The following is a 15,574-nucleotide window of genomic DNA, read 5'->3' as shown; positions in this document are numbered from 1 at the left end:
CATTGTTGGTGGGACTGCAAAATGGTGCAGCCTCTATGGAAAATGGTATGGAGGTTCCTCAAACAATTGCAAATAGATCTACCATACGACCCAGCTATCCCACTGTTGGGAATATACCCAGAGGAATGGAAATCATCAAGTCGAAGGTATACCTGTTCCCCAATGTTCATCGCAGCACTCTTTACAATAGCCAAGAGTTGGAACCAGCCCAAATGCCCATCATCGGATGAGTGGATACGGAAAATGTGGTACATCTACACAATGGAATACTACTCAGCTATAAAAACGAATGAAATACTGCCATTTGCAACAACATGGATGGACCTTGAGAGAATTATATTAAGTGAAACAAGTCAGGCACAGAAAGAGAAATACCACATGTTCTCACTTATTGGTGGGAGCTAAAAATTAATATATAAATTCACACACACACACACACACAAAAAAAAAAAAAACCGGGGGGAGGAAGAAGATATAACAACCACAATTATTTGAAGTTAATACGACAAGCAAACAGAAAGGACATTGTTGGGGGGGACGGGGGGGAGGGAGAAGGGAGGGAGGTTTTGGTGATGGGGAGCAATAATCAGCCACAATGTATATCGACAAAATAAAATGTAAAAAAAAAATAAATAAATAAATAACCTCAAATATATAAGTAATAACATCAAAAAAAAAAAAAAAAAAGGAAGTGAGATTTAAAAGAAGGGAAGAGAACTCTTTAGAGGGAGGGGACAGCATTAATATTAATGATAATAATGAAAGTCCTTCTTTTTATCACTCTTTTGCTTTAATTTTTCTCTCTATTCTGTTTTAGCTTTGGAGGAACTGCAGATCATTTATTTCCAATGTCGTTTAGCAGTTTAAACTTGAAACGAAGATTAGCTTTCCCATAGATACCTCAAAGTTCTGCATATGAGAAATAAGTTGGCTTTCAAAACTCTGAAACTACAGAGCTGCCAATGTATATAGTTAGCTCCCCAAACTGCATGGCATACTTTCATTATTTGAGAGATATTATACTAAGATAGAGCTCACTGAGCAGCGACTGTGTGCCAGTGGGCCAAGTGCTCTAAGGCCATTATATCATTTAATCCTCAACAGATAGGGACCACTATTATCATCTCCACTGTACACATGGGAAAACTGAGGCACAGAAAGGCTGATTTGTCCAAGGGATTCAACTCATAAGTGGTAGATTCAGGATTGTGACCATTGCAGTTGGGGGACTTGAAAGTCACCATCAATCAGGGCCTCAAATCAACATCCTGCTCTCAGCCAAATATACCATGTTGTTCTGCATCTCCACACCTCCGCTCAGGCCACTGACTCTACCTGGAATGCCAACTGTTCCTTCCTTGTCCCTTCCCATAAACATATGTTCCTCTTTTAAGACCCACCTTAAATATTCCATCCATTATAAAATACTCCCCTTTTTAAGATTAGAAACTGTGAAGATAAAAGAACTAAGGTAAAAATAAAGGGCAAAAGAATTTGCTCTTGCTGTGGCTTGGTAAAAACCTTCCAGAAAGAGCTACTGACAAACAAGGGTGAGAAGTTATCTAGTGAAAGGGCTAAAAGAAAAGATAAACAGGCATTTTGAGGACACCTCTAGATCATATGAGAAGTATATGGCCAAACACCTGATTTGCAAGTCCTTTGTTTCTCCTAAATACTCTGGGGCGAGGGGCAAGAGTATTTAATGACAAATCCCTGCACGATCCATGCTACACACAGCACCAGCGTGCACAGAAGAACAGAACTGGGCCTCCCCTGTAATAAGCCTTTGTCGGCGTCCTGCACTGGCCTGACTAAGGGTTCAACAGGAGCTGATTTTGGCTGGACTAAGCCCTGGCAAAGCCACAGCCTGGTAAAGAAGATACAATCAAGGCTGGATTGAGACAGGCAAGAAAATGAATTGGGGGCAGGGGGATATTTTATAACCAATTGAAAAGGGAGAATGTCTAGGGAGGCAGACAAGAGCAGCCCATTTCCACAAGCTTCATTTAATTTATATTTAGCCTTCCCATTCTCAGTAATTGAATGCATTATTTATTTTGGCCAGCAACTGCTGCGTGTGGCTTTCAAAAGAACAATAATAGGCTTTTAAGGTTTAGTGCCACAGCATTTAGAGACTCGAGCAAAAATCATCAGATAAATTATTAAACTTGAAGTGGATACCACATTCCTGCTCCCCTGCCGTAGCTTAAAGTGAGGGGTGAAGCTGACGAGGAACTCTCTTCTGACAATAAGGGCACCATCTTGATCTGTGCACAGTATTTGGGGCTGTTGTTACACGGCTTATCCCTTGGTGAAGACCAAGGGCATTTTGGGGCAGCCCAAGAGGGAGAAAGTCATTCACAGATCTCCTCCAAAAGCTCTTGAGAGCAGCAAATCTTTGTTGAGGGGGGAGCCTTTATTTAGTTACTTTTTTTTTTTTTTAAATAAATGGCATGAAGCTATATAGAAGATCCAGTCATAAGATCTACAACATTCAAAATCATGGTCCTGATTTTATAAAGCTGGAAGAAGAACGATCTAGGCTTCAGAGCCTCCACTCGCAGTCCACAGCTCTGGTATCTGCAGCTCACAATCTGTTTCTAATGTTGCAGTTGAAACCAAACTCAGGTGTTCCCACCTGGGTCTACTATTCTGGAGCTTTCTGAAAGGGAACAAGTTTATAAAAAGATTTAAAATTTCTAACATCCAAGAAAGTGTCTTCTAATTTTCATTTTGCATGTCATCAGATTTTTGGTGGTGGCTGTTTCATTTTTGTTTTATTTTATTTCTTGCTAATCTACCATCCTCACCAAAGCAGGCACTCGGAAAAAGTTCCGCATTTACCAGCACACAATGAGGACTGGTGCCTATTTTAGTGGGGACAGGGGGTGTCTCAAACAAGTAAACAAGGAGGCATAGTAAGAAAATGTAAGCTTGTGGTATGCACAATGATGACAATGAGGATGACGGCACAGAATGGGATAGACTGAGGAGGGGTGGACACTTTAGCTAGAGTGGTCAGAAATGGCCTCCGTAAGGAGCTCTGGCTTGATTCTCACCATCTGCTTTGTAATTAAAATAAAAAAGCAAATATCTAGGTAAAGATCATTCTAGAAAGAGGGAACAGTAAGTGCAAAGACTGAATTGGGAGACAGCTTAATATGTTCCAAGAACAGAAAAAAGCCTGTATGGCTAAAGCATGGTGGGAGATGGGGACAGAAGGCAGCAGGGTCCTGTGGGGACTCAGAGGCATGGTGTTTGGTTTAACTTCAAACATGCTGCTGGGAAACTATAGGAGTCCTCCAGGAGCAGAAAGCAAAACCAAGCAGAGTTTAAAGGGATGAATATATGTACAGCAACCATGTTTGAAGACTTCTGTGCCCAGAGGCCCCAGTTGAATCCAGATATAGATGACCACCAGAAACACCATGCTCAGGGTCAAAAGAACAGGGGAATGAGTGACCACTCTCCAAATTGGCCCAGAATATCCTCCAGAGCCAACAGCAGCAAGTAGAAAAGCACTGCTCCAGCGTAATCTGCAAGGTAGGGGCAGGGGTGAACCACCACTGAAAACATCAGTCTACCTCATATGGTGCCCCGATATTCATGCAAGCTTCCCGATTGTTTGCACTGAAGACATCCAGTCTACTTAATGGTGACCTTGTGTTAGGCAGATCCGGAGCTGAATGTTGGCTCAGTGACTCACGAGTGGACATACTCGGGCAAGCTACTTGGCCATTCCCTGCCTCCATTTCTCATCTGGGCTATGAGGCCCCAACCACAGGACCGGCCTCATGTGGCCGTTAGGAGGATGGAATCAGGCACTCCGTGCCGCATAACAAATGTTACATAAATGGCGCACCAAGATTTCTTTGATGCTTTGTGTTATGGCCTGCTGGATGAATCCCTGGCCACCAACCTGCTGGGGCTCTGCCCACACGCTCTTGGCACAAACCGTTGCAGTCGGTGACCAGGGTGGACTGCGGCAAACACTTGGGACTCCCTGCTTGAGGGCATTCTCATGGCTCAAGTGTGCAGCAGGCCAGAGTGCCAGGGAATTAATGTTCCAGAAGGAGCACTCAGCCGATGACAGATGGGAGTGAAGGGTAAATACCTGTCTTCCTCCCCACTCAGGTGGGGTCACACTGAGGTGTATTTGACACCATCTCCCAAATGGGCCTGAAGCTCAGCTGCCTACAGCAGTAACCTGCTTGCAAGTGCACTTTTACTTATCTTCCCGTCTCAGCTCCCACCGCCCTTCTGATACTCGCTGGGATCTCCTCCACCCAAATAAATACCCCCGTGCATCCTGGCCTCAGTGTCGGCTTCCATGCGTGCCTAGCACAGAAAAATTCATCTTGAGCAGACTTTTCATCCGTAACAGCAAGCTGTTGGGTATTCATTCTACACAGATTAGAATCTACTCGTGTGTCCCTGGGGTTTCAAACACACAAATATCAACAAAAAACAAAAAATAAACATGAATCTGCTATGGTTAAGCAGTCCTAACTTCTTAAATTCTGTACGCATACTTAGCCCAGGATGTCTGAGCTGCCTGACCCAGCCTGAGATTTAAGAAGGTTCTTACAGGAAGGTATCTATGCTCTATAGTCTGTCTGACTCTGTAAACGTGTGTGTGTCTGGTGTGCTTCCTACAAGAGCAACAGATTGAAAACTCATCATTTACTGACCACTTTTTTCTCTTTTCTCCTTAAAGGAATTGCTCTCTCTCTCTCCACACACACACACGCACGCACGCACGCACGCGTGCGGCTGAGCCAGCTTTCCTAAGCAGCAAGGGCGTGCCTGAGATGGGAGAATGGTGGGCTTACCTTGGGAGAGGCACTGGTTGGCCAAGGCAACCTGGCCAGAATGCAGGTAGAGGTTGAGCCGTGTGAAGATCCCTGCCAGGGAGGGAATGGTGATGAAGCAGTAGGCAACACAGGCCTAGAAAGAAGGGGAGGACCGCAGCCCGTGAGGTTGGCAAGGCCATCTTCGCAGATTAATGCTCCTGTTTTGTCCCATCATGTACTTCCAAGTAAAAACACTTCAATAACTAGTCCCCCCATTTTGGGCCCCAATGTTCCCCTCTCAACTCTCTTATAACTGACAACTCTTTGGGAGGATGGGGAGGGGAGGGGCACGATGGCATATGAAATATGCAACCTCATTCATCATCGTGTGACATAAATTGATAATACCCAATATTGATAAAAATAGCAGCAGCCATTTTAACCAATTACTTAAGAATATGGAAGTAGTCAGGAAATAATGTTGCTAAAAAGATTCAAGAGGTGAGAAAAGGCAGGGCCAGGAGGCTTAGTATTTGTTGTAACAGTTTCATTCTGATTTCATTTTTAAAGACATAGATAAGTATTGGTTTGTTTAAATTCTGAGCTGCAGACTCAAGAGGCTGAAAATTTTTTTCAAACTTGAGCATAACTCTTGTAAGAGGAAAAAAAAGATACCAAGCCTTCCAGTTACAGCCAAAATATTATTTTATGTAATATTATATTATTATTATATTAGATAAATATTTCATATTATAACAACATATTATTATGTTAGAGAAAATTAGAGGTCATTCAGCTGGCAGACAAAAATACAAATCCATCTCTCAACCAATTCCCCAAAACATATATTAAAATTCAGACTCCTCTGATCTTTTCTTTTCTTGTTTTTTGGTGGCTGGCCATGATTGCTTCTTTTGAAAACATTAAGAAAATTGATTATCCTAGGAAAAAATTAATGTGAAAACTCAATACTAAACCACCCTTATGATGACATACTTGTCTTTTTCTGGAATAGCAATTTAGTAACCTGCAAACTAAACAACCCACTGGAGTTCAAAATCTGAGTACTTATCTTTAGAACATACCCGAACAAAGGCAGCTGTCTTTCTGGAATGATTTCCTTTCATTACTTTTCTTGTTTCCATTGCCAACCGGTTCACACTCTGGATTTGTATAAATAAAATAGAAATGGAAGTGAAATGATGGGTGGTTCAGATTAACATCTTCCATAGAGATCTGAATGTTAACAACACACAAGTCAATGAGAACAAGCTAACTGGAACCATGACCGCCTAGCACTGAACCCGGAAATGCCAAAGGGGTCATCAGGCCCGATTCAGTCTTGGCATGAACAAATATCTCCAAGAAGGTAGCACAAAAGGCACTTGCCAAGTTAGTCATGCCTATCAATCAGCATTATAAATCACCAGGGATTATGAATAGCCAGGGTTCACTTAATCCATTTCCAGAAATCCCACACTCTAAGCTTAAGATTTTAGAGATCTTAAGAGAAACCTCCAAATTTGAGAGCAGACCATACAATTTAGCTATGCAATACTAACATTAAAAACAACAGTAACAGGGGCCACATCATCACGTACAGTGTACCAGATGCTATTCTAAGAGCTTCACATTCATTAAGTCATTTAATCCTCACAACCCTATGAGGCGGGTATCAGTACCCACCCTGATTGTACAGATGAGGTATTCTATATTTAGGTCTTAAGCTTGGTTGTGCTATGTAATCTGCTAACCAGCAAATGAATTCATTAAAAGGCTGTTCTCCTTGAATAGACATGAAGCAATTAAAGAGCCTTAGGGAACCTTTTCAAAGATAAGGAAAGTTTGAACCTATGGTTCCCAAACTGTGTACCATGGCACCCCAGGGTGCTGCAGCAAACTCACCACATATTTTAGGGAAACACAGCAATACCCAATTGTTGAACATTGTGCAAAGCACTGGTGTGAAGTTGCTCACAGATGTGACACTGGGCTGCATTACATCTCTTGTGGCCACATCACACCTTTGTGAAAGTTGGGTTTTGGTGGCAGCTGTGATAAATAGCAAGTACTGTGTGAAAAGCAATGTGAAGAGGGGGCTGGCTGGTTAGCTCAGCTGGTTAGAGCCTGGTGTTATACCACCAAGGTCAAGGGTTCAGATCCCTATACCAGCCAGCCAAAAAAAAAAAAAAAAAGTGGAAAAAAAATCAATGGAAAACAGGAAATAAGGGTAGCAGTGTCCAATCTGTTTCCAAGGTTTGAGAAGTTATGCAGCGCTCAATAGGTACACATACCTCATCAGTGATTATGGTTATTGGAGAATGAAATAAAAATAATATATATTTTTTTATTTATGTATATTATTTTTTTAAGTGGTTATCAAGTTTTTAGGGCATAATAACTAAAGTTATCTAAACCAACTTCTTAATAGAACTTTACTGTTTCTTCTGGTCTGGGGGCACCATGAAAAGAGAGATGCCATGACTGAAGAAAACTGAGAACCTCTGGTTAGGCAACAAGAGACTCCAGGTTAGTATTTCTATAATTAATCAGTATAAATCACTTAACTCTTTGCTGTTGCCATGCAGAAATGAGAATATGCAAATTTAAGGGGGAAAAAAGGTCAATAAAACCATCCAAAGACTTAAGCAAAGTTGTAGATTTTATTAACCTTTGAGAAACACCCTCTTGTACCCTAGAAAACAGCAATATGGGCCAGAAGAATCCCAGATTAAGATTGGGTGGCATATAGATGGTCAATATAGATTTACTGAGAGAACAAACAAGTGAAAATCCTTACGTGAATCAACTGAACAAGAACGGGTTCCAGATTGCAAAACATCGACCTGGACTCAACATAAAAACTTAGCTGCTGTTCAAAATCACGGCCAAAGGAAACCTAGAATCAAGGAGAAAGGTGCTGAAAGGGACAATATTATCTTCAGAGGGACACAAGCAAACATGCACATAACACACACTGGAATATACTCTAACTAGAAAGGCTTGATCTCAACCAGCGTATAACTGAAATATTACTTTTACCATCTCATCTTTATGACATGGGCATTGGACTAGAACATAAAAAGCCCAAGAATATAAAACAGAAGCTCAAAATGTAAGTAGGATTTTCCATGCTTAGAAGGAAACCACTGGAAAGGGAATGATGGAATTTTGTTTGCCAGCTGCGGTAGTGCGGCCTTTTCACGGAACATAAACTTGGTTACTGGGAGTCTTTGTCAGGGGGCTTTCCCTAATAAGAGCCAAACCTTTCTGCATCCGGATGGAGATCCAATCTCAGCAGCTTCCTGGTGGCTGCTGGAGCCAGGGAAGGAAGTTTCTCCACCATTAAAAATCCCCACTTGTCCTATTTCTTCAAATTTATGAACAGCTGGTTAATAGGAGAAACTTTATGGCTATATCAATCATTTTTGTCCAAAGGAGGTTTAACTTTGCTATTTCCATTATAGCTATCAGGTTTCGCATCTTATTTCCTTATATTCTTTTCCATTATAATTCAGTGACTTTCAGGAAAAACCATAAAAGGATAAATACCACATGATCAGTACATAAACCAAGGGCAAAGGAGAGTCACCCAGTAAAATCCATAGGTCCATTTTCTAACATGGGAATCAAAAGGCTAATCCTAAATTTTCATCAAAATTGATATTTGACCCAAAGAGTCAGGTGGACAGTTCAATCAACCCTCGTTGTTGAACAAGTCACATTTTCAAGGTTATTTTCAAAGTGATCTCATCATTCTCAGCTTGGTCAGTTTTGGTCCAGACATTTCTACTAAAACAGAAGATGCTGGGAGCAGTTGGTGAAAATTAAGGCAAAGATTGTTTGGCCTGGGATGGTGTAATGTTTGGATGTTTCTGAAGAAGGCTGCAGTAATCCCTCCCACTCTGCTTATCCTTTTGCAATGTCCCTTTGGACTTTTCCCATCAAGAGGCAGGGGCTCTTCCCCTCCCCTCCACAGGCTGGCCCTGTGAATTGCTCTGATCAATAGAATGCAGCAGAATGACCTGAGGGTCACTGCTTGTTTTCCAAGCCACAGCCTTAAAATTAAAAGGCTTTGCAGCTTTTTGTCTGTGCCCTCAGAGATGCCAGCACTGTGTAAGAGACCTCAACTGAGACTCCCAAATGAAGAGAGGACAGTGCAGAGAAGCAGGCCATGTGTAAGGAAACTGAGATGCCCTAGCCAACAGCAGAGGCCAAGGCCCTAGACTCGAGAGGCAGGCCATCCTGGATCCTCCAGTCCAATCTTGCCATACCAGTCAACACCACATGGGCAGCCTGGCTACCCAGCCAACTCACAGCATTGTAAGAACTAATAAAACACTTAAGCTAGCATGTTTTGGGGTGAGTTGTTATGCAGCAATAACACAGTGACAGAGAACTAAAACAGATGGAGAGTGGTCATCTGGCCTTTTGCCCACCCAGCAAAGTTTTCACCTCCACTCTCAGTCCACATGATTAGGGTCACCCAGGTGTGCATGTCTCCCAGGTCTAGCCAGTCGGTATATTTGGGCCCATGTCCCAAGTGCAACCAAAGAGACTCAATCCCAAGACTTCTGCTGGAGTCCCTCCTGCTGGGCTACAGAGCTGGGAGTGTCAAGCTGCAGCTCTGGTGGGGAGCAAGCCTGTCTCAGAGGGAAGCCAACAGAGCAGAGTGCAAGCCCAAGACAGACACCAATGGCAGGTCCTGACATCACGAATACCTTCAGAGAGTCCCGTCTCTGGACTTTGTGTCACATGAGCCAATAGATCTCCTCCTCCATCCCTCCCCACCTTTTTCTCCTTAAGTCAGTTTGTCTTGGCTCTTTTTGCCCCCAGGGGAGTCCTGGCTAATGTAAAATGTTTTCTAATTTCACCTTATCTCAATAAAAATGAAAAGCACCAGGGAACATAACAGTAACTGCTCTCACCGGAACAAGGACAAACAATTACATCACATTTCCAAGTGCACTGAAACTTCTTCCCCAATACTTACCATTTTTATAAATCCATTAATCAAATATGCCAGCATTCTTTTCTCATCCTCAAGAGTGAGTGCACTAAAATCAATGATCGTACATAATTAACATAGAGGTAATAAACGAAAGTCTCTAAAAGAAAAAATACACGAGAGGTAAGCAGTTTAACAGTTAAGAACGTTTTGCATTTTCTAGATTTAAAAATCTCCCTGTAGGCTGTATATTTTTCTTTTGATAAAAATATATACACAAAATCGACATAATTTAAATGTGTTTCTCATCTCCTTCAAAGATGCCATTGTCATGATTAACAGGAAAACAGAAGGTAGCTTTCTCTTCTTTGGAATTTAGGCAGTATGGTCTAATACCAAATTTTGTATTTCAGAGTTTTGTTCAATACATTATTATAAAAAGCTTCCAACATACAGCCAAGTTGAAAGAACTTTCCAGTGAACACTCATATACCCACCATCGAGATCCTACCATTACTATTTTACAAAATTTGTTTTATCACATAACTATCCACTCCCCTCTCCATCCATCCATCCACCTCAATTCTTGGATGCATCTTAAAGCAAATCACCATCTCAGTTGCTTCTATTTAATAGAAAGTTCAATGTAAATATAAGTAAGAAAATGTCAAGTCTTTATAGTTTTGATATACATGTGAAAGCCTACAAATAGTTCCCCAAATTTATTTATTGTTTTAATGTAAGAGCTCAGAGAAAACAGGAATCAAAGTTTTTGTTTGTTGATTTGTTCTAGGGGAAAATAAGTTTTGGCAAAGATTGCATACTGTCTTGTAATATGCAATGTCCCCTTTGTTCTTTGAGACATTCCCCAGCCTCCTTCAGAGCGAGGTATGGCCAATGGGATGTGTCCTGGACAATGGGATATAACTGTGAGTGATGTGTGAGCCTTCTAAGTTTGTCCCTAAAAGAAAGCTGCTGTCCTCCAATGTCCACAGGCTGGTCGAGGTAGGCCAGCTTCTAGCAGAGAGACAAGGACAACACCCCAAAGGAACAGCAGAGCAGAAGAAACCTGCATCCTGGATGATGTTCAAAAGAAGGGGTTCCCTACCCGACCTTCTAGTCTCTCTACCTAGTCACACTTTAAGTAAACGAGAAATAAGCCTTCTATTTGACTTAAGCCCAAAACCAATATCCAACGAATATAAGTGCCTTTCTGGATGTTTGCTGTGCCTTTATTTCTATTTTTGTCCAACTAAATTCTACTGGTTTAATTTTTTATAAAAAGTCTTGATATTTTGATTTTTATAACTACCCATAAATTTGAAAGCACAAAGAGTCATGGAAATAAAGATTCCAAAAGTAAGGAAAAAGAGAAAAAAGAAAAGAAATACAATTCATCTTGTTGACGGTTAAGTTCCAAAACAATTTTCTCAATTCTTGTAATGTTTCCCAGTAAATCAAGCTGCTGTGTTTAAAAATTCTTTGGGGACTAAAAGTTCAGCCACAAATAAGCAGGAACTATCTTAAGCACAGTCAAATGGAAACATGCTTAAAAAACCAAAAAACTAAAAACTAGAAAGCAAAGGAGTGATAACAGAGCCTTTAACAAAAAGGTAAGGTCCGTGGATAGGTCTGAGCCTCCTTCTTGTAAGAAACATAACTAATTTCATTTCAATTTCAAATAATTAGCTAATGATGAGATAAAATGAAAAGGCTATGTTACTGGATGAGTGAGCTCATTATTATACTATCTGCTGCTGGCAGAAATCTCCAGTAGACATGGAGTTTGAGTTTACTTGGATGAAATCGGCCTTTTTTCCCCAACAGAAATCTTTTTGTCAAAACATCTGCCATCTCATTTTCTCAAGAATGTCACCCCTCAGCATCCTTCCTCTCCTGGCCTGCAATGTCCTCATTAGCAAGAATCTTAATAGACTCAGTGAAGTAATATCATTCACAGTGACAGTTTAGAGCAGTCAATCCCTAATGTTCTGTTACATGGTATTAAGACCCAACCTATGTTATGTTTCATCTTCAGGCATGTCTTACTTCACAGAGTCATGCATGGTCTTGCAAACATGCAAAAGGGCATTCAGGATGACGGGGTCCTTGGTGGGCTCCTGCTGATGCCTAGGAGACATTTAAAGACAGTGGTAAAAGTTCTATCCACTGACAGCAATGAGAACATGGATTTAGTTCTTACCTACTGTATATATTTTGAGAAACAGCAAATTATCTGGCTGGCATTTCACACGGCCCAGTTTACCAGCAACGGGAAATGTTCTGGTTTTCTCTTAATTCTTCTTTAATTAATAAGTTTGTTCTTCCACACATATCATAACTTTTCCTAACCGCAAAATCACAGTGAAACTGCTACTCTTCCCAAGCCAGGCAAGGGCAAACCTGTTTTCTTACTATGTTTCTTACACCTTCTGAAGTTGTATACTACCTGTATGGAACTGTGTTAAGTGCCAGGCAAAATTATTAATTTGGTTCTCCAAACAATCTGAAGGACAAACTCATAACAAATCTCCATGTAAGTAAAGTAGGTATATTTGTTCCAAGCATGTCAATTATGAATTAACTACTTTTATTATTTAGGAAGGAATTAATCTTTTAAAAAGATAACGAGAAAAGCTTAAAACATATTCGAGCAACATAAAACTCAATTTTCCAAACTGAACCATATCTACATACTTAACATTTTAAACAACTTTTACTTTTTTTATTTAACCTGTTCATAAAAAATAACATACCTGAAATCACTGATTAAATAAATTAGTTACATTCTGTCTAGTAAGTTTAAAATCAATACATAACTTTTAAAATAAAAACCTTTCTTCCATGCACTCCCTTAAAATTATTTTACGTATTACCAGCAGTAGGCAGTTTGGGCAAACATAGACTTAATAAAATTAAAGAAACTAAATTTGAAAACTGATCACAAATTAGTAACAATAAGGATGAAAAGCTTTCCAGCACTGGTACCTTTGTAAGTGTGCCTTTAATTTTATCCTTTCACATTTTACTCTCAAGGCAGTTCATCAAAACACTGCTCCTTCCAAAAACATATCTAAGTAAAATGTACCTGCTGGCCAGGCTCATGCTATAATACTTTCTAGTTTGTCTTCTCAAGCACTAATTACCAACTTTTATCATGACTGCTGCTCTTGACGTGGCTTTCTTTCTAATGTTGCTTCTAGTATGAAATACATACACATTATTAGGCCTCAGAGCATGTGAACTAATTTCTCATCACAAGGTTGCACAAGGGCACTGGGAATAAAGCTTCCATTACCCCGTGTTGCACTCACTTGATAAAGGCTTCCATGATGCATTTGCAAACCTCTACCCGCACGCTCTCTTTTTGGAACATGTCCAAAAATGGCAGGAATTTTTCCTAAAAAATAAAGAAAACACTCTACATGTAATTTAAGTTACTGGAAGGAATTTGTGGGTTTCAGCACAATGCTTGGAGTATGGTTACACATCCAATAAGTATTAGATTTATTTATCAGCACCACACTCTCCCGAGTGAGCCACGGGCCGGCCTAGATTTATTTATTTATTCATCATTCATTCATTCATTTTGGTGGCTGGCCAGTAAGGGGATCTGAACCCTTCACCTTGGTGTTATAAAACTGCACTCTAACCAAGCTAACCAGCCAGCCCACCTTCTATTATTTAAAAATAAACAAAAAACTTGGAACCTGGAAGAAGGACACTAAGGGAAGGGACAGAGAAAGTTACTAATCAGAGAATCACCTATATTCCTACTTGCCCAGGGCACTGTGGCAAACTCAAGAGACGTTGTAGAATATTATAAATTTTGGAGGGAAACAGTAAATCTCAACACTGTTAGACACTAAGACAACTACTTGCTTGATATACTGCAGTTTCAACATTAGATTGCGTGATAAAAAGCAAGTCCCATGTGAGAACCATTGTCCAAGAGGAAATGAAGATGAGGATGTCCAATGTGGTTTCAAGGTTTGACAAGTTGTGTAGCACCCAACAGGTGCACACATCTCATTAGCAAGTAACGAATAAAACAGAAAGATAGTTTTCTTCCAGTTTATGTATATTATTTTTTCAAAGGATGTTTAAGTTGTTAGGACATAAATACTTATTAAGTTGATTAGACCTAACAACTTTATGAAAGAAACTGTTGAGTATTTCTTTGGCCTGGGGAGCTACGAAAACATTACTGAGACATTAAGAGAATCTCTGACCCAGATAAAAATTTCCAAAGATAATTAAGAAATGTTACTTACCACTGAGAAAAGAACTGAGAAATCATGGAAGTGGTTGATAACTTTCTTGATGATTAACTGAAGCTGCAAAACAAAACAAAAAAACACATCTTATTTAATACAACTTGGATATTTTCTTAAAAAGCAGCTATCTTTCATAACTTGCAATTACAATTATAAAAAGGTATGCCCGGATTGTTCAAAGAATGGGAATTAAGGTTAGGTTAGGCCCTGTCTCAGGCTGAGTTTGCCTGTCTTCCTCTGTACATCCTACTCTGCAGTCTTGTGGAAGCAACTTTGCCTTGGCCTCAGCTTTCTCATCTGTAAAACTGAGATCAAATCAATACCTGTATGGGTTAAATGGGAGGTTCATGTAAAGTGCTCAGAACATCCCATGCCCTTAGAAAGCTCTCCATTAACATCAGCTATTGTTATTATTTGAGGAGTGGGCAAGCTTACATATAAAGGGCCTACATTCAATCACTATCAACACTGCTACTGTAGCACAAAAGCAGCCATAGACAACATGTAAAAGAATGGGTATGGCTGTGTGCCAATAAAACTTTATTCACAAAAACTGTTGGTAGGCTACATACAGCCTATAGGCCATAGTTTGCTGACCCCTTGTCTAGTCCATCATGGCCCTGTATTTCTTGACTACTTCAGTAGATAGGATTTGGACCAAGTTTGCCAGTGACGTCAAAGGCCATGGTGTTCCCAAGGTTGGTGGCACCATATATGAAGTCTGCTTCAGAAATGCCTAGGTACTGATGTTCATTGCACCCCACACAAGATGCACACAGTCTTGACCAAAAGGATGACAGGGACTTGGTCCAGGAGAACCAAGGAGATACTGTTTCTCAATAAAATATAACTCCCTGCCCCAGTTGCTATGAAGAAAATTTACTGACAAATACTTTATTTACACTGAAAAATTGCTGTTTAAATTATGTGCAAAGAAAATCTCTCATTTTCTAAAGACATAGAATATGAAGATGTATTATGAGTCCATTTTGTAATTAGGCAGTTTACTAGGTCAGTCAAGCAAAAGACATTAATAAAGGACTTCTAAACTTCATCATCAACAATGTTCTAAGGAACAGCATTATAAGATAATGCAATATTGTCTGGTTAAAATATAAAATAGTTTTGGAAACACTAAGCAAGTAACCCCTTTACAACAAGATTTTTTTTAAAAATAATAAAGTAACATTTTTTAACTGTGATTCATCCTTCAATATTTCATTATGAAAGTGCTCAAACATAAAGAAAATTGTAAGAATTATACAACAAACACTAATTTATTCATCACCTGATTCCACAAAAGACAACATTTGCTGTATCTCCTCACCTATCCATCCATCTAATGGTAGAATTTGTAGACATGCTCTCCATGAACATTTTTAACTTTTCATTTTGAAATAATTTCCAACTTACAAAAATGCTACAAAAATAATACAAAGAATTCCCATATATTCTTTACCCAAAACCACCAGTTTAATATTTTGCCAAATGTGCTTTATTGTTCTCTCTGTGTAAGACATACTATTTTCTTCCTGAACCATATGAAAGTGGATTGC

At 39.9% G+C, this 15,574-nt stretch overlaps 1 protein-coding gene across 2 annotated transcripts in view; it reads right to left on the bottom strand.

Moving 5' to 3' along the window:
• Positions 1 to 15,574, bottom strand: part of VPS35L (VPS35 endosomal protein sorting factor like) — a 115,191-nt gene that overhangs the window by 34,126 nt on the left and 65,491 nt on the right. For both annotated transcript variants that reach the window (XM_063099082.1, XM_063099083.1), the window contains exons 20-26: positions 14,016 to 14,078; positions 13,056 to 13,141; positions 11,791 to 11,871; positions 9,787 to 9,850; positions 7,594 to 7,692; positions 5,879 to 5,956; positions 4,833 to 4,947 (exon numbers count right to left, since the gene is read on the bottom strand). In XM_063099082.1, the coding sequence (XP_062955152.1) occupies positions 4,833 to 4,947; positions 5,879 to 5,956; positions 7,594 to 7,692; positions 9,787 to 9,850; positions 11,791 to 11,871; positions 13,056 to 13,141; positions 14,016 to 14,078 (586 nt within the window). The remainder of the gene's footprint in view (positions 1 to 4,832; positions 4,948 to 5,878; positions 5,957 to 7,593; positions 7,693 to 9,786; positions 9,851 to 11,790; positions 11,872 to 13,055; positions 13,142 to 14,015; positions 14,079 to 15,574) is intronic.

Source organism: Cynocephalus volans, chromosome 6 (assembly GCF_027409185.1).
Source record: "Cynocephalus volans isolate mCynVol1 chromosome 6, mCynVol1.pri, whole genome shotgun sequence".
NCBI lineage: Eukaryota > Metazoa > Chordata > Mammalia > Dermoptera > Cynocephalidae > Cynocephalus > Cynocephalus volans.
This window is presented reverse-complemented; position numbering and strand designations above follow the sequence as displayed.